The sequence below is a fragment of the Sapajus apella genome, unplaced genomic scaffold (assembly GCF_009761245.1).
Source record: "Sapajus apella isolate SASKATOON/1434 unplaced genomic scaffold, GSC_monkey_1.0 scaffold276, whole genome shotgun sequence".
Lineage (NCBI taxonomy): Eukaryota > Metazoa > Chordata > Mammalia > Primates > Cebidae > Sapajus > Sapajus apella.
The window spans coordinates 135,589-161,613 of record NW_022437216.1 but is presented as its reverse complement, the minus strand read 5'-3'; the positions used below and the strand labels follow the sequence as shown (position 1 = coordinate 161,613).

The window sequence follows — 26,025 nt, the reverse complement described above, 5'->3', positions numbered from 1 at the left end:
ATCTGACCATTCGACGCTCTTCCGATCTTCAAATTGGTTTTTTTCTGTCTCCTTAGAATCTCTTTACATATTCTTCAAATTGCAGTGATCATGGAATTGTAGAATAAGAAGTTTCTTAGAAGTTATTTTATTATCCAGGCAGAGAAAAGTCACCTAAATGCTCCTCAAACAGATTATTTTAAGGATTGGGAATGCACAGCCCCTAAGAAGGTAACAAATTTTATTGTTGGACACTTCTCATGAGAAAACTCTGGCTGCTCTTAGGCTGGTGGTTCTAAATATGAGCCCCACGCCCACCCCAAATCTCTTCTTCCATGTCCCTGAGACTTGCCTCATCTCCCCCAGTTCCCCTATGCAAATCCTGCTGTCCAATTTGGATAGGTGCTCATATAAGCACGCACCCGCCTGGACACCTTTGCTCCTTCTACTTCCTCTGCTTGGAGTGTCCTTTCCCTTCTGCTTTTATTTAGGTTGTCCTGGTATTGATCATGTTTACTAATTAGATCCTAAAACCCATGAAGGCTGGCACATACTGTTAAAGTCAGAGCAATGGCCCATGAATTAAGAAATGGATCAGATCACTGGTGGTTGCTTATCAGTGTAGGTAACAGGGGTAGCTCAGACTTGTTGGACTAGAATCTGGGGATAAGGCTAGGCGTGGTATCCTGACACAGTCCTGGTAAAAAGCCCCTGCCCCAGGCTTGGCGTGATGCTCTCCATAGGACAGGTCTCAGTAATGCACCACTCCTTTGGCTCTGTGTGAGAAGAACCCACAAGTTCTCACCAGTTTCCTGCTGGTCTGCTCCATTTCTCTGTGATGAACACTATCTGTTAGGCAGGGGGAGGCCCGGGGCAGCCTTCCTTCATGGAGGTTCTTAGAATATTGACTGAGAACACATTTCCTCACACCAGGCCTACTCCCAAGAGACCAGCTTTATTGTGAGACTTTGTAACTTTCAACCAATGTGTTATTTCTATTCCCAACTCTTTCTCTAAAACTGTTAGCAGCAAAGTCTGTAGAATGAGCTAAAAATGTCTGTCTGACTGTTTGCAGACCAGAAGCAGGGGAGAAGCGCCCATCCCACAGATGCCCAGGAGGCAAGAGGCCCTGTTGGGAGGCAGTATGAGGAAGGCCATGGCCAAGATGGGACAGCAGATCAGAGATGTTCAGGAATCAAGGAATGTCCCTGCTGAGTTTGAAGCAGAGCTGACCCTATGAGCAAACATCCACTCTTTGAAACTTTCACCCTCCTCTGGAGCAATAAAGTTTAAAGATACCATAGGGTGACCTCCTTCTTTTCTTTCCATTTCCTGTCTCCTAATTTCCTTCTTAACCCTCTCAATGTTCTCTTTATTTATTTATTTTTAGAGACAGGATCTATCTGAATTTATATTTAGAGACAGGCTGGAGTGCAGTGGCACAGTTAGAGCTCATTGCGGCCTTGAACTCCTGGACTCAAATGATCCTCCCACCTTGGTTCTCCAAAATGCTGGGATTACAGGTGTGAGCCATTACACCTAGATAATATTCTCATCATCCCAAATTCTTTCAGCCTCTTATTGTGTGACATTCCTGTAATTATGTTTGAGATTCATGCTAAAAGGATCTTCAGCCCATCAATGCTCAAAGAACATAATCTCCTAGGATGAAATTGGCTCCAGTCCAGGATGATACTGAACCCAGGGGACCAGCAAGTTACTGGGCCTGGCAGCCTGCCTCTGAGGAACTCCCAGATAGGCAAGATTTTATACAAAGAACATGATGAAGGGAACTGAGGCAAGACCCACCTTGATCTTCATGGTACTGGGGGCCAGAGCTGTGATCTCCTTTTGCATCCTGTCAGCAATGCCAGGGTACATGGTGGTGCCCCCAGAGAGGACGTTGTTGGCATATAAGTCCTTACGGATGTCAATGTCACACTTCATGATGGAATTGTAGGTTGTCTCATGAATTCCAGCCGACTCCATGCCTAGTGGAGATTACAATATCTAGTCAACAGAAATCACTTCATAAATACGCACACCGTTCGCTCTTCAATTGGCCCTTCGATTTTGCAACTACCCTAGTTCAGAACCTTAATACTTCCCAAAAGGATTATAAGATTAGGCCCCCTACCTGGTCATGGCCTTTCTTTTATTGTCCCTTGTTCTGATTACCATCTGCCTGGTCTCTTTGCCGCTAGTCTTTTTTTATTTTTTGAGACAGGATCTCACTCTGTTGCCCAGGCTGCAGTGCAGTGACTCAATCATGGCTCACTGCAGCCTTCATCTTTGGGGCTCAAGTGATCCTCCCATCTCAGCCTCCTGAGTAGCTGGGACCACAGGCATGTACCACCATGCCCTGCTAAATTTTTTATTTCTCATAGAGATGGAGTTTTACCATGTTGCCCAGGCTGGTCTTGAACTCCTAGGCTCAAGTGACATGCCTGCCTCTGGCTCCCAAAGTTCTGGGATTACAGGCATGAGCCACTGTGCCCAACTGCCTTGAGTCTTTTATCCTTGCAATATGATTCCACACTGTGGATGGAGTAATCTTGTTAAACTATAAACTGGCCTTGCTACATTGGTGCCTACAAACTTTCTGTGTTTTAACCTCATTCTTAGTTTCATGTTATATTTCTTGTTCAGCTTTTCCTGTATCTTGATTTCCGTTTCCTTTTATTTAAAATGAGACTTTCCCTATTTTAAGAAAATATGTTTTTGGCCCTTCCTAGGAAAATGCGAGGTATGATTATCATTAACAAAGTGTCCATGACTCCCGGTGTTTCTCTCTCCATACCTCACCCAGCCCTCCACCCTCCCCTCCTGAGCGATTGGCAGGGACTGTGGGTAGCATCTCACCAATGAAGGAAGGCTGAAAGAGGGTCTCAGGGCAGCGGAAGCGCTCATTGCCAATGGTGATAACCTGCCCATCTGGCAGCTCATAGCTCTTCTCCAGGGAGGAAGAAGAAGCTGCTGTGGCCATCTCATTCTCAAAATCCAGGGCCACATAGCACAGCTTCTCCTTGATGTCTCGCACAATTTCTCTCTCAGCTGGAAGGAGCAGCAATGACAGCAGGTGAATACTGAGCTCTGTTAGTTTGGTTGTCCCATTTTGACCTCCATGAAAACCTCCTTCTCACATCTACTTTATTCTTTTTTTTTTTTTTTTTTTTTTTTGGAGATAGCGTCTCCCTCTGCCACCCAGGCTGAAGTGCAGTTGTGCTATCTGGGCTCACTGCAATCTCCACCTCCTGGGTTCAAGCAATTCTCCTTCCTCAGCCTCCCAAGTGCTGGGATCACAGGTGTGCGCCACCACGCTTGACTAATTTTTGTGTTTTTAGTAGAGACAGGGTTTCATCATGTTGGCCAGGATGGTCTAGACCTCCTGACCTCAAGTGATCTGCCTGCCTTGGCCTTCCAAAGTACTAGGATTACAGGCGTGAGCCCCCCCACCTGGCCTCACATGTACTTTAGATTCAGTCATAGGATAATAATAAACTTACCCCTGAAAAGGGTCAAGGATCACTCCATCCAATCTTAATTGTTCTACTCCTCTTTCTAAAGAGGGAGTCTCAAATCTTTATTCCCAAGCAGGACTTCGCATGAGACTTTCTAACAAAGCCTTAGGCCTTCCTGGGGGCTTTGCAGAACACATTTCTGGTCTAGACTCGGACTTAGATATTTGATCTTACAGAATCTAGAGAGGCTCCCACCTAAAAACGTCTGTTGCCAAGGTGGGCCACATGACACCTTCCCCTTAGCAATTCGGGCCTCACTTATTCCATTTGTCCTCAAACGATAGGCACCCCTAGGTAATGAAATGTATCAGTAGATCTTCACTACCATTCAACCCTGTGGAAACGAGCCCTAGTCCTGGTGTGGACAAGGACAGAGGCAGCTGGTCACTGGGGAAGGAGGGACTGCTTCCATGACTATCTGGTCTTTTTCTTTTTTCTTTTTGAGACAGAGTTTCGCTTTTGTTGCCCAGGCTGGAGTGCAATGGCGCAATCTCAGCTCACCGCAACCTCTGCCTCCCAGGTTCAAGCAATTTTCCTGCCTTAGCCTCCCAAGTAGCTGGGACTACAGGCATGCACCACCATGCCTGGCTAATTTTTGTATTTTTAGTAGAGACAGTGTTTCTCCATGTTGATCAGGCTGGTCTCAAACTCCTGGCCTCAGGTGATCCACCTGCCTTGGCCTCCCAAAGTGCTGGGATTACAGGGGTGAGCCACCAGCCTGGCCAACTATCTGGTCTTATCCAGAGGCACAGCCCCAGCTTAAGACCTCCCAGTCTATCTTAGGAGTGTTTAAAGACACAGAGCAGCAGATTTCTCATTGGTCCTGAGAACTTCCAGTCCTAAACCAGATTGGTTCTGAGCTCCAGTCAGAATCAGGAAAAGGGCTGGATACCTGTGGTCACAAAGGAATAGCCTCTTTCTGTGAGGATCTTCATGAGGTAGTCCGTGAGGTCACGGCCAGCCAGGTCCAGGCGCATGATGGCATGGGGCAGGGCATAGCCTTCATAGATGGGGACATTGTGGGTGACACCATCCCCTGAATCCAGGACGATCCCTGTGGACAGAGAGGATCAGCCTTATAAAAATCTCATTCTTGTCTTTTACCAGTCTCTTTCTAGGACTGTTACCAATGAGCTCTGACTACCATATTTTCCTTTAGCAGTTAAGAATATTCACTCACCATGAGAATCATCAGTCATATATTTTATTTTTTATGTATGTCAACTTTTTCCCCGCAAATGAGACTGTAGGCCTCTGGAAGGCAAGTAAAATGTGTCCTTTTCTTGTATTCCTTGAAGCACATTACTGGTAATGCATACTTGTCAATTTGCATTAAATCTACACTGCATATTCTTAAAGTGAAATTGGATAATTTTCACATCCTTCAGGTCTCTAACACATAAGCCCATACAGTCTGAATGTTAGATCTGGAAGGGGTTAAGAAAGCCAGTCATTTGAAAAAAGTAGCATTCTCTACTGATGAAACTTTTAGTAAACTGTGACAGGAAGTAAGAGTTCCTAACATAAGAAACCCTTCCACCCTTCCTTCCTTCCTTCCTTTCTTCCTTCCTTCCTTCCTTCCTTCCTTCCTTCCTTCCTTCCTTCCCTCCTTCCTTCCTTCCTTCCTTCCTTCCTTCCTTCTTTCCTTCCTCCTCCCTTCCTCCCTTCCTGGTAATGCATACCCTTCCTTCTTTTCTTTTTCCTTCCTTCCTTCTTTTGAGACGAGGTCACTGTTGCTTAGGCTACAGTACAGTGGTATGAACATGGCTCACTGCAGCCTCAACCTTCTGGATTCAGGTGATCCTCCCACCTCAGCCTCCTGGGTAGTTGGGACTAGAGGCATGCACTGCCATGCCTGTTTAATTTTTGTATTTTTTTTTTTTTAGAAACAGGGTCTTGCTATGTTGCCCAGGCTGGTCTCAACTCCTGGCTCAAGCAATCCACCCGCCTTGGCCTCCCAAACTGCTGGGATTATAGGCATGAACCACCACGTTCAACCTCATATTTCTTTTTTTTTTTTAATAATCTTTTTTTTTTTTTTTTTGCACATAAGTTCAGTGGAGACAGCCTCATATTTCTTAATCCAACAGCCACATCATAACTGATGAAAAAACACTACAATATCACCACTATTATTTAATGTTGTCCAGGATGTTCTAACCAATTGCAGTGAAACAGAAAATAGAAATAAGAGGTATGACTACCAAAAGGAAACAAAATTGTCATTATTTGCAGATAATGTGGTTTTATATAGAAGACCCAAGAGAATCAACTAAGAAACCGTTAGACCTAATTAGATGGTTCAGTAAGGGCCAGATGTGAAATAAATGTCCATAAACTAGTAACTTACTGTTGTACAAGGATCTGAATCATGGCATATTTTATAATAAAAATTAGAGGCAACCTAAAGCTCCAGTAATAGATATATGGTAAGATAAATAAATAAATAATGAAACCGTCATACAGTAACTACCACATAGCCATTAAACATGATGTTTGCAACAAAACAAAGCACAAGGTCAGGTGTGCGTCTCACGTCTGTAATACCAGCACTTTAGGAGGCTAAGGCAGGTGGATCACCTGAGGTCAGGAGTTTAATACCAGCCTTGCCAACATGGTGAAGCCCCATCTCTACTAAAAATACAAAAATTAGCCAGGCGCAGTGGCTCACGCTTGTAATCCCAGCACTTTTGGGGGGTGAGGCGGGTGAATCACGAGGTCTTGAGCTCGAGACCATCCTGGCTAACACAGTGAAACCCTGCCTCTACTAAAAATACAAAAAATTAGCCGGGCGTGGTGGCACGTGCCTGTAGTCCCAGCTACTTGGGAGACTGAGGCAGGAGAACTGCTTGAACCCAAGAGGTGGAGGGTGCAGTGAGCCGAGATCACGCAGTCCAGCCTGGGCAACAAAGCGAGACTCTGTCTCAAAATAAATAAATAAATAAAGAGCCAGGTGCAGAGGCACGTGCCTGTAATCCCAGCTACTCAGGAAACTGACACAGGAGAACTACTTTAACCCGGGACGTGGAGGTTGCAGTGTGTCAAGATCGTGCCACTGTACTCCAGCCTGGGCGACAGAGCAAAACTCCATCTCAAAATGAAAACAAAAGCAAAAATAAAAGTGCAAAGTGCAGGATACAAAACTGTATATGCCGTGCATTTCTCCATCACTGTCTTTATCACATGCAGTGAAATTATCTTTTACTTTTGTCTACCTCCTACCAAACTGTTAGCTCCATAATGGCAAAGTCTGTTTTATTTGTCAGTGTATGCCCATGGCCTGGTGCCATGTTTGGCACATTGTCGGGAGTAATAGAAAATATATGATGGATAAATATATGGATAAATCGGTAAATACATGATGAATGAATGTTTAAACAATGTTTATGGAAGCTGTCAAGTCCCTATTAAAGACCATCTTATTATGAGATTTCCTCTGTTACCCTAAGCACACTTCTGTACCAAGGCTACATACAGTCATGTCCACATAATGATATTTTGGTCAACTATGAACCACATACACAATGGTGGTGCCATAATATAATGAAGCTGAAAAAGTCTTATTGCCTAGTGACATCACAGCTGATGTCACGCTTTACTCACATGTTTGTGGTGATGCTGGTGTAAACAAACCTACTGCGCTGCCAGCTATATAAAAGTACAGCACATACATTATGTACAAAATACTTGATAATGACTATGGTACTGGCTTATGCATTTCCTATACTATCCCTTTTTTTTTGAGACAGGGTCTCACTCTGTCGCCCAGGCTGGAGTGCAGTGGTGAGATCTCAGCTCACTGCGGCCTCTGCCTCTTGGGCTCAAGCCATTCTCCAGCTTCAGCCTTCTGAGTAGCTGGGACAACAGGCATGAACCACCAATGCCTGGCTAGCTTTTTGCATCTTTTGTAGATACAGGGTCTAGCTATGTTGCCCAGGCTGGTCTTGAACTCCTGAGCTCAAAGAGATCTGCCCACCTTGGCCTCCCAAAGTTCTGGGATTACAGGCGTGAGCCACCGTGCCCAGCCTCTTATACTATGTTTTAAATCATTGTTTTTTTGTTTGTTTGTTTGTTTTGTTTTGTTTTTGAGACGGAGTTTCGCTCTTGTTACCCAGGCTGGAGTGCAATGGCGCGATCTCGGCTCACCGCAGCCTCCGCCTCCTGGGTTCAGGCAATTCTCCTGCCTCAGCCTCCTGAGTAGCTGGGATTACAGGCACGCGCCACCATGCCCAGCTGATTTTTTGTATTTTTAGTAGAGACGGGGTTTCACCATGTTGACCAGGATGGTCTCTATCTCTTGACCTTGTGATCCACCGCCTCGGCCTCCCAAAGTGCTGGGATTACAGGCCACCGCGCCCGGCCCAAATCATTGTTTTAAAGTGTACTCCTTCAACTTATTTAAAAAAATGTTGACTGTAAGTCCGGGCGTGGTGGCTAACGCCTGTAATCCCAATACTTTGGGAGACCAAGGCAGGTGGGTCACTTGAAGTCAGGAGTTCAAGGCCAGCCTGACCAACATGGAGAAACACTGTCTCTAGTAAAAAATACAAAATTAGCTGGGTGTGGTGGCTCATGCCTGTAATCCCAGCTACTCGGGAGGCTGAGGCAGGAGAATCGCTTGAACCTGGGAGGGGGAGGTTGTGGTGAGCCAAGATCGTGCCATTGCACTCTAGCCTGGGCAACAAGAGCAAAACTCTGTCTCAAAAACAAAAAAGTTGACTGTAAAACAGCCTTAGGCAGGTCCTTCAGGAGATATTCCAGAAGGAGGCATTGTTATCATAGGAGATGACAGCTCCATGCATGTTGTTAACCCTGAAGACCATCCAGTGGGGCAAGATGTGGATATGAAAGACAGTGGTATTGATGATCCTGGCCCTGTGTAGGCCTACGCTAATGTGTATGTTTTAGTTTTTACCAAAGAAGCTCTAAAAGTAAAATAAATAGCCGGGCGCGGTGGCTCAAGCCTGTAATCCCAGCACTGTGGGAGGCCGAGGCGGGTGGATCACGAGGTCAAGAGATCGAGACCAACCTGGTCAACATGGTGAAACCTCGTCTCTACTAAAAATACAAAAATAGCTGGGCATGGTGGTGCATGCCTGTAATCCCAGCGACTCAGGAGGCTGAGGCAGGAGAATTGCCTGAAACCAGGAGGCGGAGGGTGCAGTGAGCCGGGATCGCGCCATTGCACTCCAGCCTGGGTAACAAGAGAGAAACTCCATCTCAAAAAAAAAATAAAATAAAATAAAATAAAATAAATAAATACATTTAATGGAAAAAAGCTTGTAGAATAAAGAATATAAAGAAAGAAAATATTTTTGGCTGGGTGCGATGGCTCATGCCTGTAATCTCAGCACTTTGGGAAGCCAAGGCAGGCAGATCACTTGAGGCCAGGAGTTCGAGATCAGCCTGGCCGACATGGTGAAACCCTGTCTTTACTAAAAAAAAGAAATTAAATAATTAGCCAGGCATGATGGCATGCTCCTGTAGTCCTAGCTACTTGGGAGGTAGAGTCGCTAGAAAAAAGAAAATATTTTTTATTACTGTTATTACAAAAAAAGTAAAAATGGTTTTTAAAATTAAAAAGTTTATAAGGTAGAAAAAGTTATAGTAAGCTTGAGTTAATTTATTATTGAAGAAAGAATAAATTTTTTTTTTTTGAGATGGAGTCTCACTCTGTTGCCTAGGCTGGAGTGCAGTGGTGGGATATAGGCTCACTGCAACCTCCGCCTCCCGGGTTCAAGCGATTCTCCTGCCTTAGCCTCCCAAGTAGCTGGGATTATAGGTGCTCACCACCACGTCCAGCTAATTTTTGTGTTTTAAGTAGAGACGGGGTTTCACCATGTTGGCCAGGCTGGTCTCGAACTCCTGACCTCATGTGATCCACCCACCTCAGCCTTCCAAAGTCCTGGGATTACAGGCGTGAGCTATGGCACCCGGCCAAGAAAAATATTTTTATAAATGTAGTATAGCTGATGTGTACAGTGTTTATAGTCTACAGTAGTGAACAGTAATGATGTAGGCCTTCACATTCTCTTATCACTCACTTGCTGACCCACCTAGAGCAACTTCTAGTCTGGCAAGCTCCATTCATGGTAAGTGCCCTATACAGGTGTACCACTGTTTATCTTCGATACCATATTTTCACTGTAACTTTTCTATGTTTCAATATGTTTAGCTATACAAACACTTGACTATAGTGTTACAGTTGCCTATAGTATTAACTATAGTTTAATGCTATACAGGTTTGTAGCCTGGGAGCAATAGGCCATGCCATACAGGCTGGGCATGTAGAAGGCTACAGCATCTGGGTTTGTGCAAATACAATCTATGATGTTCCCACAGTGATGAAGTCACCTAATGACACACATTTCTTGGAACCTATCCCTGTCATTAAGCAATGTGTAACTGCACTTACATTTTCACCACCACAGGTTCTCCTCTTTCTGCTTCAAGAAGCAGAAACATTACAGTATTGTTGGAATGTCTGTATGTGTATAAGCTCCTGGAATGATTACTGTGAAGGAAACAGTTCTCACTGGATGTTTTTTCCAACTATACCAGGTTGAGTCACATTTGGCATTCCACATGGGCATTCTCTTATCCCTAAGCAAGATTTTGCCTGGACTTCATCCGTCCCTTTTATTCTTCTGAGCAGGAGCCTCTGCCAGACCCCAGCTTTTCCCCACCTCCCCTGAAGTCAGGAAAGGAATGGATTACAGGATTACTCACCTGTCGTGCGGCCAGAGGCATAGAGGGAGAGCACAGCTTGAATGGCAACATACATGGCGGGGACATTGAAGGTTTCAAACATGATCTTAAAGGACAATGAAGAATAAAAGATTATCTGGCAAAAATCACAGCACTTCTTGGCCTATAGAATGGTTTGTAATCTCATTAAGGGCAGGAACTGTGACAGTTTGGTAGTTCTTTATTCCATGCCCACTCCCCCAGGGCCTGGCATGGACTATGGACATAGGAGGTCCTCAAAGAGTTCTGTTGCACTGATGTTTGAAGGGGAGAAAGTATCTGGCCAAGCATCCATGTTGCATTCTTGTGCCAGTGCTCAAGTCTTCCTGGCTTCTTACCTGGGTCATCTTCTCCCTGTTGGCCTTGGGATTTAGAGGAGCCTCTGTGAGCAGGGTAGGATGCTCTTCAGGTGCTACACGCAGCTCATTGTAGAAGGAGTGGTGCCAGATCTAGTGGAGACAAGAGCCAGATGAACCCGGCAGACTCACAATGGCTAGAAAATTCTGATTGACATTCCCATGCTGGGAGAGTGTGGCACCATGTTACACTGGATGGGGTGGATCTGGAGAGGAGAATGGTCAGCCCTGGAAATTTCTGATTGACATTTAAAGGGTATATCCTTCTCAACAGGGCCCCACCCAGGACTCAGACCTGGAACCAGTATTTCCTATGTGTTATTATTTCCATTTGACCTTTCCTCTTCTTCACTCTACTACAGGCTTTCCCCTGCATTTGTGCCCGGAGTGATGCAAGGCACATTGCATCACTCAAGTATTCATTGCTTTCTGGCTTCTGGCGATATTTGGCTGATAGAAGATACCTGCTGGAGACTGGAAAGTAGGAGGGCAAAAGAAGTCAGGATATATCTCCTGACAATGGCGTGGCCCTCCATGAGCACAGTTCCTGTTGGGCAGCCCCTCTTCCAGAGCTCAAGCTCTCACTAAGCTCCAATGACACTGCCCTCATCACCTGGCCCCTTCATGTTTAGGGGTGTGAGAGCTTCCTCTGTTGCTGGTTCTTGAGTGCCTCAACATCCCTTTGTAGTTGCCTTAACACTATGCACACTTCTCTGTAGGACATTCGTTTAACCAGTTGTAAAACCCCAGCTGAGTATACACGTCAATCAATTTCTAAAGCCCGGCTGAGTGTACACTGTCTCCTGCTGAAAATCTGACAGAGACACTTGGGCTCAGTTTTCAGCGTCTATTATTGGCCAGGCCGGTGCTTTAAGCAGCGTTTCTCATTGCAGCACTATGACATTTTAGGTTGGATAATTCTTTGTTGTGGGGGGCCAACCGGCATCCCTGGTCTCTACCCACTGGATGCTAGCAGCAGTTTTCCAGTTGTGACAATAAAAAATGTTTCCAGATATTACCAAATGTCCTTTGGGAAGCAAAATCATCCTGGTTAAGAACCACTGCTTAGCTTGAGCAACATAGTGGGGGCCTGTCTCTACAAAGAAAAAATTAGCTGGACATGGTGGCGCCTGCCTTTAAACCCATCTACTCAGAAGGTTGAGGCAGGAGGATTGCTTGATCCCAGGAGGTCAAGGCTGCAGTGAGCTGTGATCATGGCACTGCACTCCAGCCTGGGTGACAGTGTGAAACCCTGTCTCAAAAATAAAAATAAAAAAGAACCACTGTTTTAGAGGAAGTTAATTTCTTCCCGTGTCCAGTTCCCTCTGCAGTGATCAAGTACGACCAAAAAGGAGTCTTTCAGAGGGAGTGGGCAAAGTGTAGCAAGAACGTGGAGCTTTGGTTTCCTCAGAGGTGAGGCACAGGGTCATTTGATGCCACTGGACCCATGTGTTTATGGATCCCCAGGTTTTGTGCTAAGATGGTGGTAAGTGTGTTGAGGGCAGATATGAATCAGACATGGTACCCAATTCTTAGTTGCAAAGTCCAGAGGGGAGAAAAATGGTCAAAAAGACCAAAACAAACACAAAGAAAAACACAAGCCACATTTTAAATGAAGGAAGAGGTAGAGTAATTCATTATCTGAGGGATTTAAATGGGCCTTGAGGGCAAAAGAAGGTCTCCAGAGGCTTCTGTGAAAGGCATCCCAGGCAGAGAGAATGTTGAATAGTCCTTTCTTCCTCTCTGGTGTTGGAAGTTTCATTTATTATATATTTCCCCTTCACCTTTTTGCTGGTTCCAAATTGTTTTAACTTTACAATTTATATTATATCTCCTTCATAATTTTTAAAATTCATTTTGTTCTCATAATTTTTGCTTATTTATTTCTGCAAACATACTTTATAATTATGCTGCATAATTTTTATTGGAATGCAATGAGCCTATAAATTAATTTGAGAACATTTGACACTTTTACCCAATTCAGTTTTTCTTTTAAGGCACTGTATATATATATAGTTATTTATTTATTTATTTTGAGATGGAGTTTTGCTCATGGTTGCCTAGGCTGGAGTGCAATGGCACAATCTCTGCTCACTGCAACCTCTACCTCCCAGGTTCAAGTGATTCTCGTGCCTCAGCCTCCCAAATAGCTGGGACTACAGGCATGCGCTACCATACCTGGCTAATTTTGTATTTTTAGTAGAGACAGGGTTTCACCATGTTTCCCTTGCCCAAGCTGGTCTCGAACCCCGGACCTCAGATGACCCACCCACCTCAGCCTCCCAAAGTGCTGAGATTACAGGCATGAGCCACTGCCCCAGGCCTTTTGTTTTGTTTTGTTTTGTTTTGCTTTGTTTTGTTTTGAGATGGAGTTTTGCTCTTGTTACCCAGGCTGGAGTGCAATGGCGGGATCTCTGCTCACTGCAACCTCCGCCTCCTGGGTTCAGGCAATTTACCTGCCTCAGCCTCCTGAGTAGCTGGAATTACAGGCACGCGCCACCATGCCCAGCTAATTTTTTGTATTTTTAGGAGAGACGGGGTTTCACCATGTTGACCAGGAGGGTCTCGATCTCTTGACCCAGCACTTTGGGAGGCTGAGGCCACAGGCCTTTTTAAAAAAAAATTTTATTTTTGATAGAGTCTCACTCTGTTGCCTAGGTTGCAGTACGGTGATACGATCTTGGCTCACTGAAACTTCTGCCTTTTGGGTTCAAGCGATTCTCCTTCCTCAGCATCTGGAGTAGCTAGGACTACAGGTGCCCACCACCATGGCTGGCTAATTTTTGTATTTTTAGTAAAAACGGGATTTCACCATATTAATTGGCCAGGCTAGTCTCAAACTCCTGGCTTCAAGTGATCCACCTGCCTCAGCTTCCCAAAGTGCTGGGATTACAGGCATGAGCCACAGTGCCCAGCCTTAAGGCACATAATACATTTTTAAGGGTTTCTTTAGAGTTCACACATTGTCACTACTGTGAATAAAATATTTTGTCTATTATGTTTTCCTTCCTTCCTTCCTTCTTTCCTTTTTTTTTTTTTTTTTTTTGAGGCAATGTCTCACTGTCACCGAGGCTGGAGTGCAGTGGTGTAAACACATTTCATTGCAGCCTCCACCACCTGGGCTCAAGTGATCCTCCTGCCTCGGCCTCTTGAATAGCTAAGACCACAGCCATGTGTCACCATGCCCAATGAATTTTTAAACTTTTATTTTGTAGAGATAGGCTCTTACCATGTTGCCCAGGCTGGACTCAAGCTATCCTCTTGCTTTGGCTTCTCAAAGTGTTGGGATTAAACTGCATCTGGCCTCTATTATGGGTTGTTTTTTTTGTTTTGTTTTTGAGATGGAGTCTCACCCAGGGTAGAGGTGCAGTGGCACGATTTTGGCTCTCTGCAACCTCTGCCCCTGGGGTCAAGTGATTCTCCTGCCTCAGCCTCCCGAGTACCTGGGAGGTGCCCACCACCACACCCAGCTAAATTGTTTTATTTTTAGTAGAGATGGGGTTTCACCATGTTGACCAGGCTGGTCTCGAACTCTTGACCTCGTGATCCACCCACCTCAGCCTCCCAAAGTGCTGGGATTACAGGCATAAGCCATGGCACCCGGCCTATTATGTTTTTAGATTAGATACTGTTAGATAAATATGAATCATATGTGTCACTTATTGAGCACATAAGTATGTTCTGTGCCTTGGGATTATACTAAGTGTTTACCTAATTCAATCTCCAAAGCAACCTAATGCACAAAGTATTTTTATCTTCACTTTACAATTGGGAGAACTAAGACTTATAGAGTGGGATTTGCACCTGGATTTCCCGCCATTGCCTCTAATGTCTGTGCTCTTCCCCACTCCACTGTATAACATGAAATCTATTGCATTTTATGTGCAGTCACTTATCTCACATCGAGTGACTCAATCTAGGATTTAGAGAAAAGTATAAGTGAATTACAATGAGGAATTCAAATAGACATTCCTCATTTCCAGTTATAGTCTGCTCAATAAGCCCTATATCACATTTCCAAAGACAGTCATTGCAGAAATAACAACTCCTAGCCAACTCTCAGCAGGTTAATCAAAAGAATATTACAAAGGCTCTATTAGCATTTTGCACACATAAGTTTGTTTATCATGAACTCCACCATTTAAAAATTCCTCTCCCCCTCCCCACCATATTTTCTTAAACAAAAAGACTTCTGAAACCCTGAGAGAGTTCTACTTAAAAATTTTCAGTGGAGACTCATCATCATAATCTAGCATCAATTCACCTATGTGAAGTCATGACAGGGAAGATAAAAATGAAAGATGGCTGTTTGCCTCTCTTGAGGCAGTGCCAGCATTTTTTTTTCTTTTTTTTTCTTTTTCTTTCTTTCTTTTTTTTTTTTTTTTAAAGATGGGGTTTCACCATGATGGCCAGGCTGGTCGTGAACTCCTGACCTCAGGTGATCCACCCACCTTGGCCTCCCAAAGTGCTAGGATTACAGGCGTGAGCCACCGTGCCCGGCCAGTGCCAGCATTTTAAAGAAGGGGTGAGCACTGGCCTGAGTAAATATTGCAGGAAAAGATGATGGTGGGGATTAGGCGGGGACATGTCCCCTGATACCAAGACAGGGAGTTAGGAACCCATTGTTGGTTAATAAAGAGCTACTGAAGATTTCTGAGGAGGTGAGTGACATGAGCTGACCTGTGTTTAGAAAGATCAGTTTTGCAGCAGTGTAGAGAATTAATTTGGTGAATGAGGGCAAGAGACCAAGAAATCAGCCAGGAAGCCATTGTAGTAGTCCAGGGAGAGATGTTGGCAGCCTAGGTTGGAGAAATGGTTGTGGGGCTGAAAAGAAAGGAAAGACAGAAATGAGAAGCATTTTAGGGGGAGAGTTGACAGAGCACAGTGGCCTATGGATACGAGGGTCTGACGGGTGATCATTAAAGCAGGCTTATTAAGGGGGAGTCTACAGATACCTTCTCCATGTCATCCCAGTTGGTGATGATGCCGTGTTCAATGGGGTATTTGAGAGTTAGGATCCCTCTCTTGCTCTGAGCCTCATCCCCCACGTAGCTGTCTTTCTGGCCCATTCCGACCATCACACCCTGCAATGCAAAGAGAAGAGAAATGAATTGGCTGAGGGCTCCACACAGAGAGATTCAGGTACTTGAAGGTCTCTGAAGGATGAGGATGGAAAACATAGCCTTTCTTCCCCTGGAAACAGGATAGCAGGAGACAGAATGGAGCAGACACCAGTGAGTATGGAGGTGACAGGAAGAGAAGGTGGAGGATTTCTTGTGCGTTGGCCTTTCTTCTTTCTCTTCAATGTTGTTTTTCAAGATAAAACAAGCCACACCCATATATTTCTTCCTCTCATCCTACTACACACAGACACACACACAAATACACACACACACACACACACACACACACACACACAATTTGTACACTTACCCTCCTCAAATCCCCTGTGCCTGCACTTTTAGATCTCCAAATCTTTGTTATTCTCTCCACCTTCTGAAATCCTTCTAATTCTCAGGTATTCCTTTTTCTGGGATGCCTTCCCCTTCCTGTGAAATATTTTGCCTCTATTATAGCCCATGATCTCTGGTCAGTTATGTGTATTTCTTCACAAGGTGCAGATTTCTTGAAGGTAAGAGGCTTGTTCAATTGCATACAATTTAACTTTTCCAAACCTAGCAAATTCCCAAATTTAAGCTGGGTGTAATGGTGTCATTGTGTGCCTGATGGATACTGGTTTTGGCACTGGATATTTCCATTTAAAGGGTCCTGCTCTATCAGTTAATAAGAAAAGAACTCCCTACACCTGGTGTGCATGTGCACGCACACACACACACACACACACACACACACACACTCCCCTAACCCTAACCCCCAGCTCAGCGGAGTGTCCACAGTGCAGTGCTTACTCCTAGTGGCTCAAAGCCTGGCATCTGGATGCACACACACCTGGTGGCGAGGGCGGCCCACGATAGAGGGGAAGACAGCCCGGGGGGCATCATCTCCTGCGAAGCCTGCCTTGCACAGGCCAGAGCCATTGTCACACACAAGCGCAGTAGTCTCCTCTTCACACATGGTGTGTGTGGCCGAGTGAGCTGGGGACTGGAGCACCTTGGGGTTTGGGGGAGAAAAGAACTAGTCAGCCACTTGTCAAATCAGTTTGGAGACAGTTTCTTGCCTTTGGGGCCTGATTCTATCTGCAACCAGGGCACATTTCCAGGAGGGACAGGCATGGGCTTAGCCTCCCACTCTCTGGCAGTTGAACCTCCTCCCTCTACCCTGAACTGAGAATTGTGTCCCCCCCAAAAAATTCATGTTGAAGTCCTAACCCCCAGTATCCAGAAGGCGACTGTAGTTGGAGATAGGGTCTTTCAAGAGGTAATTAAGTTAAAATGAGATTAATGTAATATGGCTGTCATCCAATATGACTACTCCAGTAGGATGGGTGTCTTTATAAGAAGAGGAAATTAGGATCCAGATGCATGCAGAGGGTAGGCTATGGGAGGACACAGTGACAAGGTGGCCATCTATAAGCCAAAGAAAGAGGCTAAAAGTTCTGGAAGGACACCTAGCAAACTGATCATCATGATTACCTCTGGGAGTGTGGAGAGGAACTGAGAGGGGAAGTGCTGGGTTATATCTATAATATTTTAGTTTTTTTTTTTTTTTTTACAAGGAAGCTGCATTTGCATATAGCTTATATAATTAAAATTCAATAGCGTAACATATCACTAAAGAAAAAAATAGGCAGTGGTTATACATAGGTGAAATGTACACTTCTAAGGGTAGAAGCACCTTGACGAGGAAGGGGCACTCTGGGAGGAGAGAGGAAAAGAAGGGACTCCACCATGGGACTCACTGCTGCCTCGACAGATGGGGACAACAGAGAATTCCCTCCCCCATGCTGAGATCTGAGTTAGGATGGATGCAAACTAATGAAGAAATTAATTTTCCCAACATCTGCTGCACACATTCTTTCTTTCTCTTTTTCTCCCTTTTTTTCTTCCTTCATCTTTTTCTTTCTCTTTCTTTCTTTTGAGTTACAAACAACATCTGACAAATTCCTGGCATTTGGTGATGAAGGAGAAGCACCAGAGCCTTGGATTTCCTCCTCCCCTGGGAGGATCCAGTGGGGTGGGGCAGAAGCGGGGAAGGCCCCAGCTGAGGAGCCAGGGAGGCAGACTTCCAAAAGTCCAGAGAGAGAGGCGCCAGGCACAGAAAGAGAAGGCCGGCTGAAGATTTATCTGGAATATGGGACCACAAGTGGCTGTGCCATGGAGCAGGGAGAGGGGAACTTCTGAAACCTGTGACCTGGGCCCCACATGGCCTTGTGCAGAAGCTGAACAGAGAAGACCATGACCTAAGCAAAGAGGAGACAGCACCACAGGCCTAAGAACGCGAGGTCTGAAGGCTAGGCAGAGACTGAGCAGAAGCTTGTTAACAATTTGAAGACTAAGGCCAGGCGTGGTGGCTCACGCCTGTAATCCCAGCACTTTTGGAGGCCGAGGCGAGTGGATCATGAGGTCAGGAGTTCAAGACCAGCTTGGCGAAGTCAGTGAAACCCTGTTTCTACTAAAAATATAAAAATTAGCTTGCTGTGGTGGCGGGTGCCTGTAATCCCAGCTACTTGGGGGGCTGAAGCAGAGAATTGCTTGAACTTGGGAGGCAGAGGTTGCAGGGAGTTGAGATTACGCCACTACACTCCAGCCTGGGTGACAGAGCAAGACTCTGCCTCAAAACAAACAAACAAACAAACAAACAATTTGAAGACTAAAAGGAAGCCTTTCCCAGTTATGTTCAAAGCAGGGCTCACACTAGGGGAGAGGCCTGCTGTGACTTCTTAAATCCAGCTTTGCCTCTCTCTCTGTTGATCCTTATGTCTCCCATGGCCCCAATGATGAGTCCTTACTCTCTAAACCAGCCCACAGAGTTCAGAATAGGATATCCTTCTTGATACAGCCACATGCTAAGCAATAATACAATTAGGTGTATTTGCAGCTGCCTCAGTCAGTGTCAGTGAGGAGACAGGGCTCTACTCTTGATCCTTTCTCATGTGACATTTTTATAAATGAATCGGATGAAAATATAAAGCACAGGTTGATCAAGTTTTCAGATAAAACAGCTGGAAGAGAGAGTAATGTTAAATACATTGGGTGAAAGAATAAAAAAATCCAAGAAGATCTCAAAAAGCAGAGAAAATGAGCTGAATCAAACAACCTTTTTTTTTCTTTTTTTGAGATGAGGTCTTGCTCTGTCACCCAAGCTGAAGTACAGTGGCAAGAACACAGCTCACTGCAGGCTCGACCTCCCGAGCCCAAGCTATCTTTTCAACTGTCTCCCAAGCAGCTGGGACTACAGGCATGCCCTACCATGCCCGGCTGATTTAAAAAAAAAAATTCTGTAGAGACAGGGTCTCCCTCTGTTGCCTAAGCTGGCCTTGAACTCCTGGGCTCAAGTGATTCTCCTGTCTCAGCCTCCCAAAGTGCTGAAAGTGAGCCACCACACACAGCCAAGGTTAAATGTGATAAAATGAATATGAATTCCTATATTGTGGGTTTCAATAACCAAACTATGAACACTCTTGTTTAGCCTCTGTGAGCAGGACTTGGTGTCTTGTCGACTCTCAGCAGTATGCCATGGCAGGATAAAAGCTACCTCTGCCCTTAGCTGGGGTACTGTGTGTGTTTCTTGGGGCCACCCTTGCTGGCAAAGGTATGGAGAAGTGGCTTCACATTCACTGCTGGTGAGTGTCAAATTGTAGTACTTTTCTGAAAGGGAATTTGAAAATACTTATTAAAAGCCTTAAATATACATAGCTTTTGACTCCACAAAAGTACTTTTAATAATCTATCTTTGTGAAACAGTCATGGGTGAATGAAAAGATTTGGCCTGTTTTTCACACCTTTGTTTAAAATGATCAAAATTAGTAACAATCTCAATATCAAAAAAAGTTACTGAATAATAAATAAGTTGACTTGTAAACTAATTGCTGGAAGGAAGGAGCATAACATATTTAATGCAATAGAAAAAGTGCAAGTTTCTTTGGTAGGTGAAACAGTAGTATGTTCAGTGTTTCCATTTTTGGTAAAAATGGATTTTTAATTTTAAAAAACATGGAGTCTTCCACATATATTATCTATTTAATCCTCAAAACAGCCCTGAGAGAAGATTTCTTTAATTCTATTACATAGATTTGGAAACCAAATCTCGGAGAAGGTAAAGAACTTAGCCAGAGATCCCCTCACTGAGAAGAGGCTGGGAGAGGCCGGCCTGGTGCCCACTGAGGACACTTCCCAAGCCTGAGATGTGCCTTCCTTGCTACTTGGGGGAACCGTCATAACTTCTCCATGTTTGGTGTTTTTGCTTCAGCCTGTCTCTCCAGAGCTGCTGGCAGCAAACACCCTAAAACAAAAGGGTCTATGTTCTTTTCTCTCTATGAAATGGAGTCCCTCCTGTGCCAGGGCCATGCCTGGATTTACTTTTACAGCCCCAACACCTAACTGGCTGTTTAACACATAGACGGCGCTATGGCCTGAATGTTTGTCCCCTTCAAAACTCATGTTGAAATTTAGTGACCTATTTTAACAGGAGGGCTCTGCCCTCTTGAATGGATTAATGACCTCCTCAGGAATTATATATATATATATATATATATGGGCTAATTTGGTCCCTTCTTGCTCTCTCTTGCCCTTCTGCCACATGAGGGCACAGCAACAAGGCGCCATCTTGGAAGCAGATTCTGGGCTCTCACCAGACAGACACTGAATCTGCTGGTGTCTTGATCTTGGACTTCCCAGCCTCCAGAACTTTGAGAAATAAATTTCTGTTGTTTATAAATAACCCAGTCTCACATATTCTGTAGTAGCAGCAAACATGGATTAAGACAGTAGGTGTTCAATAAATGCTGAATGACAATCTCGCCATATGAGGGTCCCCCTCCCAGAGCTGGTGTGCGCTGCCCCTAGGATCCCCAAGTCCCCACACTCCAGCCTCATGATGGTTCCATCACAAGGGCCTGACTTACAGTCACATGGCACAGTTTTCTCACCAAGCTGGCCAGTGAACGGCAGTGTTGCCCTGTTCTAGCAGGTGGTCCACCTTGAGGGAAAAGCAACCGCCAAAGTGAGGAAGTAGCCAAAGAGGCAAAGCTGTACTCCGTGATTGTCTCCCTCTAGGGTCCCCTCAGCGTCCCTCTCTCCTGTGTAACTTGCAGTTTAAGCCTCTCTGGCTTTTCAATGAGCCCTTTTGTCTCTCTCCCCAACCTCACTCTGGCATTTCCCACACACAGAAAGAGAGAGAGTCTGGGACTTTGTTTCCAATGCAGAGCAGCAGCTGAGACAAGCCACAAGGCGACTTGAAGCTGTCAACAACGCTGTTCTGCAGCACTTGAGGCGGCTTGGAGTCCACTGTTTTGAAGGCAAAACCCAGCGCAAAGTGAGGGTAGGGAAAGCAGGGGAGGGCTGGTGGAGCTGAGCTTCTAAAGGGCCCCACGCTGCTCTGGGAAGGAGTTTACCCTGGAGCTAGACTCCTGGACCGTCTCTGCCAGGAGAAATTCTAAACTTTCCTCAGCTGCTTTCTGGTAATTTGTGGCTAGACTCGAGCATGTCAGCTGAACCAGAGCCAAAGTCACTGTGGTTTCCTGGGGTCACAACCGCTTCATGCTGGCAGGGAGCAGAGAGAGTTGTTCTAGCTCTTTCAGCATGAACGACAGCTGGGCTTCATTGAAGCTCGCACTGACTCAGGAATGAAGCTTTTATTCCCCTTGCCCCAAAGGTGGCCAGAAACCAAAGACAAAATGAGTGCAAGTCATTTGCTCATTCACCCGTCTCCCTGGCCACCCCAAACTCAATGTGAGGGCAGAGCTGTTAAAATCCACCCTCCCCAGCACCTGCAAGGAGACAAGTTTGGCTCTGGAACTCCTCTCACTGCTCCTTCCTTTACCCTCTTCTCCCTCCTGGCACCCCCTTCCACAGCACAGTCCCTTTGTCCTTTCCTGGGCCTTAGTTTCCTCCACTAGAAAATGGAAATGATGGTGTCTATCTCACAAGATAATGGAATGGAAATGAAGGTGCCACAGACACTGTAAATCAGGGTAGGCAAACTCTGCCTGTTTCTGTATTACCCATATCTCAGAATGTTTTTATTCTTTTTCTTTCTTTCATTCTTTTTTTTTTTTTTTTTTTTTTTTGAGAGATAGGGCCTCACTCTGTCATGTAGGCATTGAGTGCAGTGGCACCATCCAGCTCACTGCAGGCTTGAATTCCTGAACTCAAGGATCCTTTCTCCTCAGCCTCCCTAGTAGCTGGGATGGCAGGCATATGGCTGGCATGGCCACTACATTCTACTAATTTCAAAAAAATTTTTTGTAGAGACAGGGTCTTGCTATGTTGCCCAGGCTGGTCTCAAACTCCTGGCCTCAAGTGGTCCTCCCAAAGTGTTGGGATTACAGGTGGGAGCCACTGCGCCCAGCCCTATATGTTCAAATGGTTGAGAAAAAAGCAAAAGATGAATAATATTTCATGATCCATGGAGATTATATGACATTCAAATCTCAGAGTCGAATAAATAAAGTTTTACCGAAACACAGCCACACCCATTCACTTTCATATTATCTATGGCTGCTTTTGTTGCAACGATAGAATCGAGCCCTTGTGACAGAGACCTTCAGGCTCTGAAAGCCTAAAATATTTACCATCTGGGCCTCTACAGAAAAAGTTTCTCAACCCCTGTCGTCAAGAGCTGCAAAGAATAATAATTCTTATTAATCTTTCTTACTCTTCTCCATCAAAACTTGCTCCCAGGATGAAGCCTGTCATATTGAAAGGAAGTGAATGATCCATTTCACACATCAATGACTATTGAAAATTGAATTTATGTCAGTTCTCAAAGACATTTTCATTCTGACAGAAAATGTTAAGCCTAAAAGGAAGGCCTGTGCGATGATGAGATTTCAAACAATAGTTGGGGACAAGTTTTTGGGTGAGAGCTTCAAGTGTCATGTAAGCAGCTGCCTCTCTGCCTTTCATTATTTGCCTACACATATATACAAACCATCAGAAACCCTGGCGGGGAGAAATCATCTATGAAAAACACTGCCATGGTGGAAAACTCTAAAAGCCCCTCTAATTAACTTTGGGGTATCGTTACTGGGTTCATATACACACATGAGTTCAATTAAACACAACTCTGCTGAGTAATATTTTGGATCCTCCAGAATTTGTCGTGGATGCCCTCTCTTCTGGCTGTTACCCAGACTCCCATTCACTCCCTTGGCTCCACTCCTATCCAGACCCCTCTCTTGCGCTCTAGACCTGCAGAGCCTGCTGTGTATCTGCCCCTCAACCCACCAGCACCCCAACTCCACACCTTTAGGGCTGCTCTCCTCATCACCAGCCTCTGCCTGGAGCTGCCCTCAGAGACTCCCACCACCCACCCTGTGCCCACGCCCAATGCCCTGGTGCCACCCTCTTCACTCCCAACCTATCACCAGCCTCTCTTACTTCTATCTCCACACCACTCATGCCACCAGCTCGGGACCACCACATGGTGCAGTAGCACTCTTGCCCTGTTCCAGTCCACTCTCCTTATAGCTGCCAAAGCAGCCCCTTCAACAGACACCCTCCAGAAAACCCTTCTGTGGCTCCCCATAGCCTGATCCTTCAGAGTCTAAAGCCTTTGTAATCCAACCCTGCTGACCTCTCTGAATTTAGTTTTATCTGATTCCTGCCTTGCCATCTAAATTCAGTGGAGCTGAGCCACCTGAGTCCCAAAAGCCATGCTTCCTCTTTACCAGGACTACCTTACTTCAGTACCCAGCTCAAGCACCTCTTCCTTCAGGAAGTCTTCCCTGATAACTCCTGGGCTGAGTGATGGGCTCCTTCTGGCCTTCACCCCTTTCATGTACTTATTTGCCCCATGGTTCTCATCTGTTTATCTGTCTCTTCCAGTAACTGCAGAAGCCCCTCCACTGTCCCTAAGGAGCAGGGATAGTGCCTGGTCCACAATAAGTGCTCAGTAAATGTTGGCAGAATGTGGAAGAGGAAAGAGGGAAGCTATCTCACCCCAAGGTCATGATGTCACACTGCCCTTCCTGTTTTCTCAGGCCTGGCATGTAGCATTTTACTGCTTATTGCAGTTTCTCCAGGACCCATCCATCTGTCACAGGAAGCTCTGCCTCTTTTCAGCCCAAGGGTTAGTATTAGAGTCCAAACCCACATTCAATAATCGAAGTGAGCACTTAGAGCCTCCCTGTACAGTGTCTTCCCAGACCAGCAGCCTCAGCATCACCTGGGAGCTTGTTAGAAATTCCCAGTTATCAGGCCTGATCTTGGCCTACTGGAATCAGAATATGGGGTGGGGAATAGGGCAATCTGTGTTTTAACAAGCCCTCCAGGTGATTCTTAAAGTTTGAGAACTCAGGTCGGGCCCTGACAGCCTTGAGCTGAGTGCTGTGTATATGCATTCTCTCATTTAATCCTCACACCATCGCCCAGTAGATATTATTCTTGCCCTCATTTTACAGGTGAGGAAACTGAGGTCGCTCAGTAACTTGGTTAGCCTGGCAGTTTGCCTTCAAGGCCTGCACTGCCACACCAGCCTGCCTCATCTGTGAAGAGATGCTAGTGAATTCTGATGCTAAACGTGGAAGTGGCCCCTTAGTCTCATCTTCCTCTTAATTCTTTGTGCATGTGTGTCTGTGTGTGTTGGGTGGGTTGTGGGGAGTAATGACATCCGTAAATTGTTTCGCAGTTGGGTGTGAGTCTTTTGGATGAGTGGCTGAACGTCTCTAGGCCTCAATAGCCTCATCAGAGAAGAATGAACTAGACGGGTTCCAAGTTCCTTCTACCCTAAAACCTCATGATGCTACAGGGCAAGTGGGATTTTCCCCATCCCCCAATGATCCTAGAGCCTTCAAGGACTGCAAAACCCCTCCATTCTCCTCAGTCAAGCACAAATCAGAAGACAGAGAGAGACCCACATGGGAACTGAAGAAAAGACCCTCCCACTCCCAGCACAGACATTTCAGGGACTAAACCGCTCACAGGCACCAGAACCACTGTTGGCTTTGACTCAAATATTCTGAAAAGAAGCTGTTTTTCTGCAAAGTATCTGATCCCCTAAAACAGCCTCCCAGACATTCTGACCCGAGACAAAGGACATCAGGGTGTGGATCTGCACTGGCCCTGAGGAGCAGGGCTAGTAGAATCTGCAGGCATTATATCCCACCAGCCCCCAGTCTGAGGCAGGGAGCACAGTTCCAAGCTGCCCCTGCCCCAGGATGTCCCATGGCCAGAGATGCCTTTTCCCAGCAGGCCACAGTATGCTTGCAGGTGCCGCTGCCCACCAAGGGCCCTGGCGTGTGATCTGGACCAGCGTCACAGAAGCCAGGCCAATCTGAAGGCACCTCCCGCACCCAGGAGGCCAGGCAGCCCCGGAAAGGAAGAGACGGCAAAAGCCGTACAGTACTCACTGAGGGTATGAGAGGTTCTTCTCCCAGTGACTGAGGGCTGGTGTGTCTTTGGCGTGAATACCAGAGCAATATAAAACCCCAGAGGCGGATCTTCTTTAAACAAAGTCCCTAAAAAGGCCAGCTGACGGTGTGTTAGCAATATTACCATATAAGGTGGTTTTTTCAATAAATCGCCTTGGGGGTAGGGAAGGGGGGGGGATAGAGTGAATTATCATTTGAAAAATGTATGCAAAAGGACTCAGTGGCAACAGCCCCGGTGCTGGTAGATTTGTTCCTTTTATGCTGCACTTGCATAAACAAAACTCACATCAGGCCTTATAAGCTTCCCAGAGTGAGACCAGATGCAGCTGTGCTCCTGGAGTGAGAACCATACCAAGAATGGCAGTGGGCCTCCTCTGTCCACACCTCTCTCCTCAGGCCCTGCTGCATGCTGCCCCTGGTCTGCCTGGGTGTCCCAGGCACCGTCCCCAAAACGGGTGCAATTGTGCCTTGTCTGGCACAAGCCTGGGACCAATGAAAGCTGAGGGGAAATGCCATCTGCACCCAGGAAAGAAATCCTGTGTGCCCTTCTCACCTGTTGCACCTTGCCACAAGCTCCTAACCCCTGGGCTGAATTCTCTGAGGGTCTCAGGACACCTTAAGCTTCCTGTGGAACTTCATTCTCTCTTGGCTCCTTCCTGGATTTCCTCTACCAGTCTCTAAATATAGAGAATTACAGACCTAGGGACCTGCTTCAGGATTGAGGCACACCTAACAAGACTCCCGGTCTATAGGATTTTCCACAGTCCTGTGGTTCTTGAGCTTCTACTTCTTCTTCTTCTTTTTTTTAATTAGACAGGGTCTCGCTCTTGAACTCCTGGGTTCAAGCAATCCTTCCGCCTTGGTCTCCCAAAGTGCTGGGATTGCAGGCGTGAGCCACCATGCCCGGCTGGTTCTTGTTCTTCTTTGTGTA

General features: G+C 45.7%; 1 protein-coding gene and 1 long non-coding RNA gene across 2 annotated transcripts in view; both read right to left on the bottom strand.

The window, feature by feature from the left end:
- The window catches only part of ACTG2 (actin gamma 2, smooth muscle), a 31,435-nt gene extending 6,256 nt beyond the window's left edge, over positions 1 to 25,179 (bottom strand). The window contains exons 1-8 of the mRNA XM_032272025.1: positions 25,074 to 25,179; positions 16,553 to 16,714; positions 15,559 to 15,687; positions 10,586 to 10,696; positions 10,230 to 10,314; positions 4,393 to 4,554; positions 2,842 to 3,033; positions 1,789 to 1,970 (exon numbers count right to left, since the gene is read on the bottom strand). Coding sequence (XP_032127916.1) covers positions 1,789 to 1,970; positions 2,842 to 3,033; positions 4,393 to 4,554; positions 10,230 to 10,314; positions 10,586 to 10,696; positions 15,559 to 15,687; positions 16,553 to 16,678 — 987 coding nt within the window. The 5' untranslated portion in view covers positions 16,679 to 16,714; positions 25,074 to 25,179. The remainder of the gene's footprint in view (positions 1 to 1,788; positions 1,971 to 2,841; positions 3,034 to 4,392; positions 4,555 to 10,229; positions 10,315 to 10,585; positions 10,697 to 15,558; positions 15,688 to 16,552; positions 16,715 to 25,073) is intronic.
- Positions 15,921 to 16,546, bottom strand: LOC116545483. The gene is made up of 2 exons (XR_004266327.1): positions 15,998 to 16,546; positions 15,921 to 15,963 (listed from the first exon to the last, which is right to left on the bottom strand). It is a non-coding gene; the product is annotated as an uncharacterized LOC116545483 (long non-coding RNA).
- Positions 25,180 to 26,025: the final 846 nt, after the last annotated feature.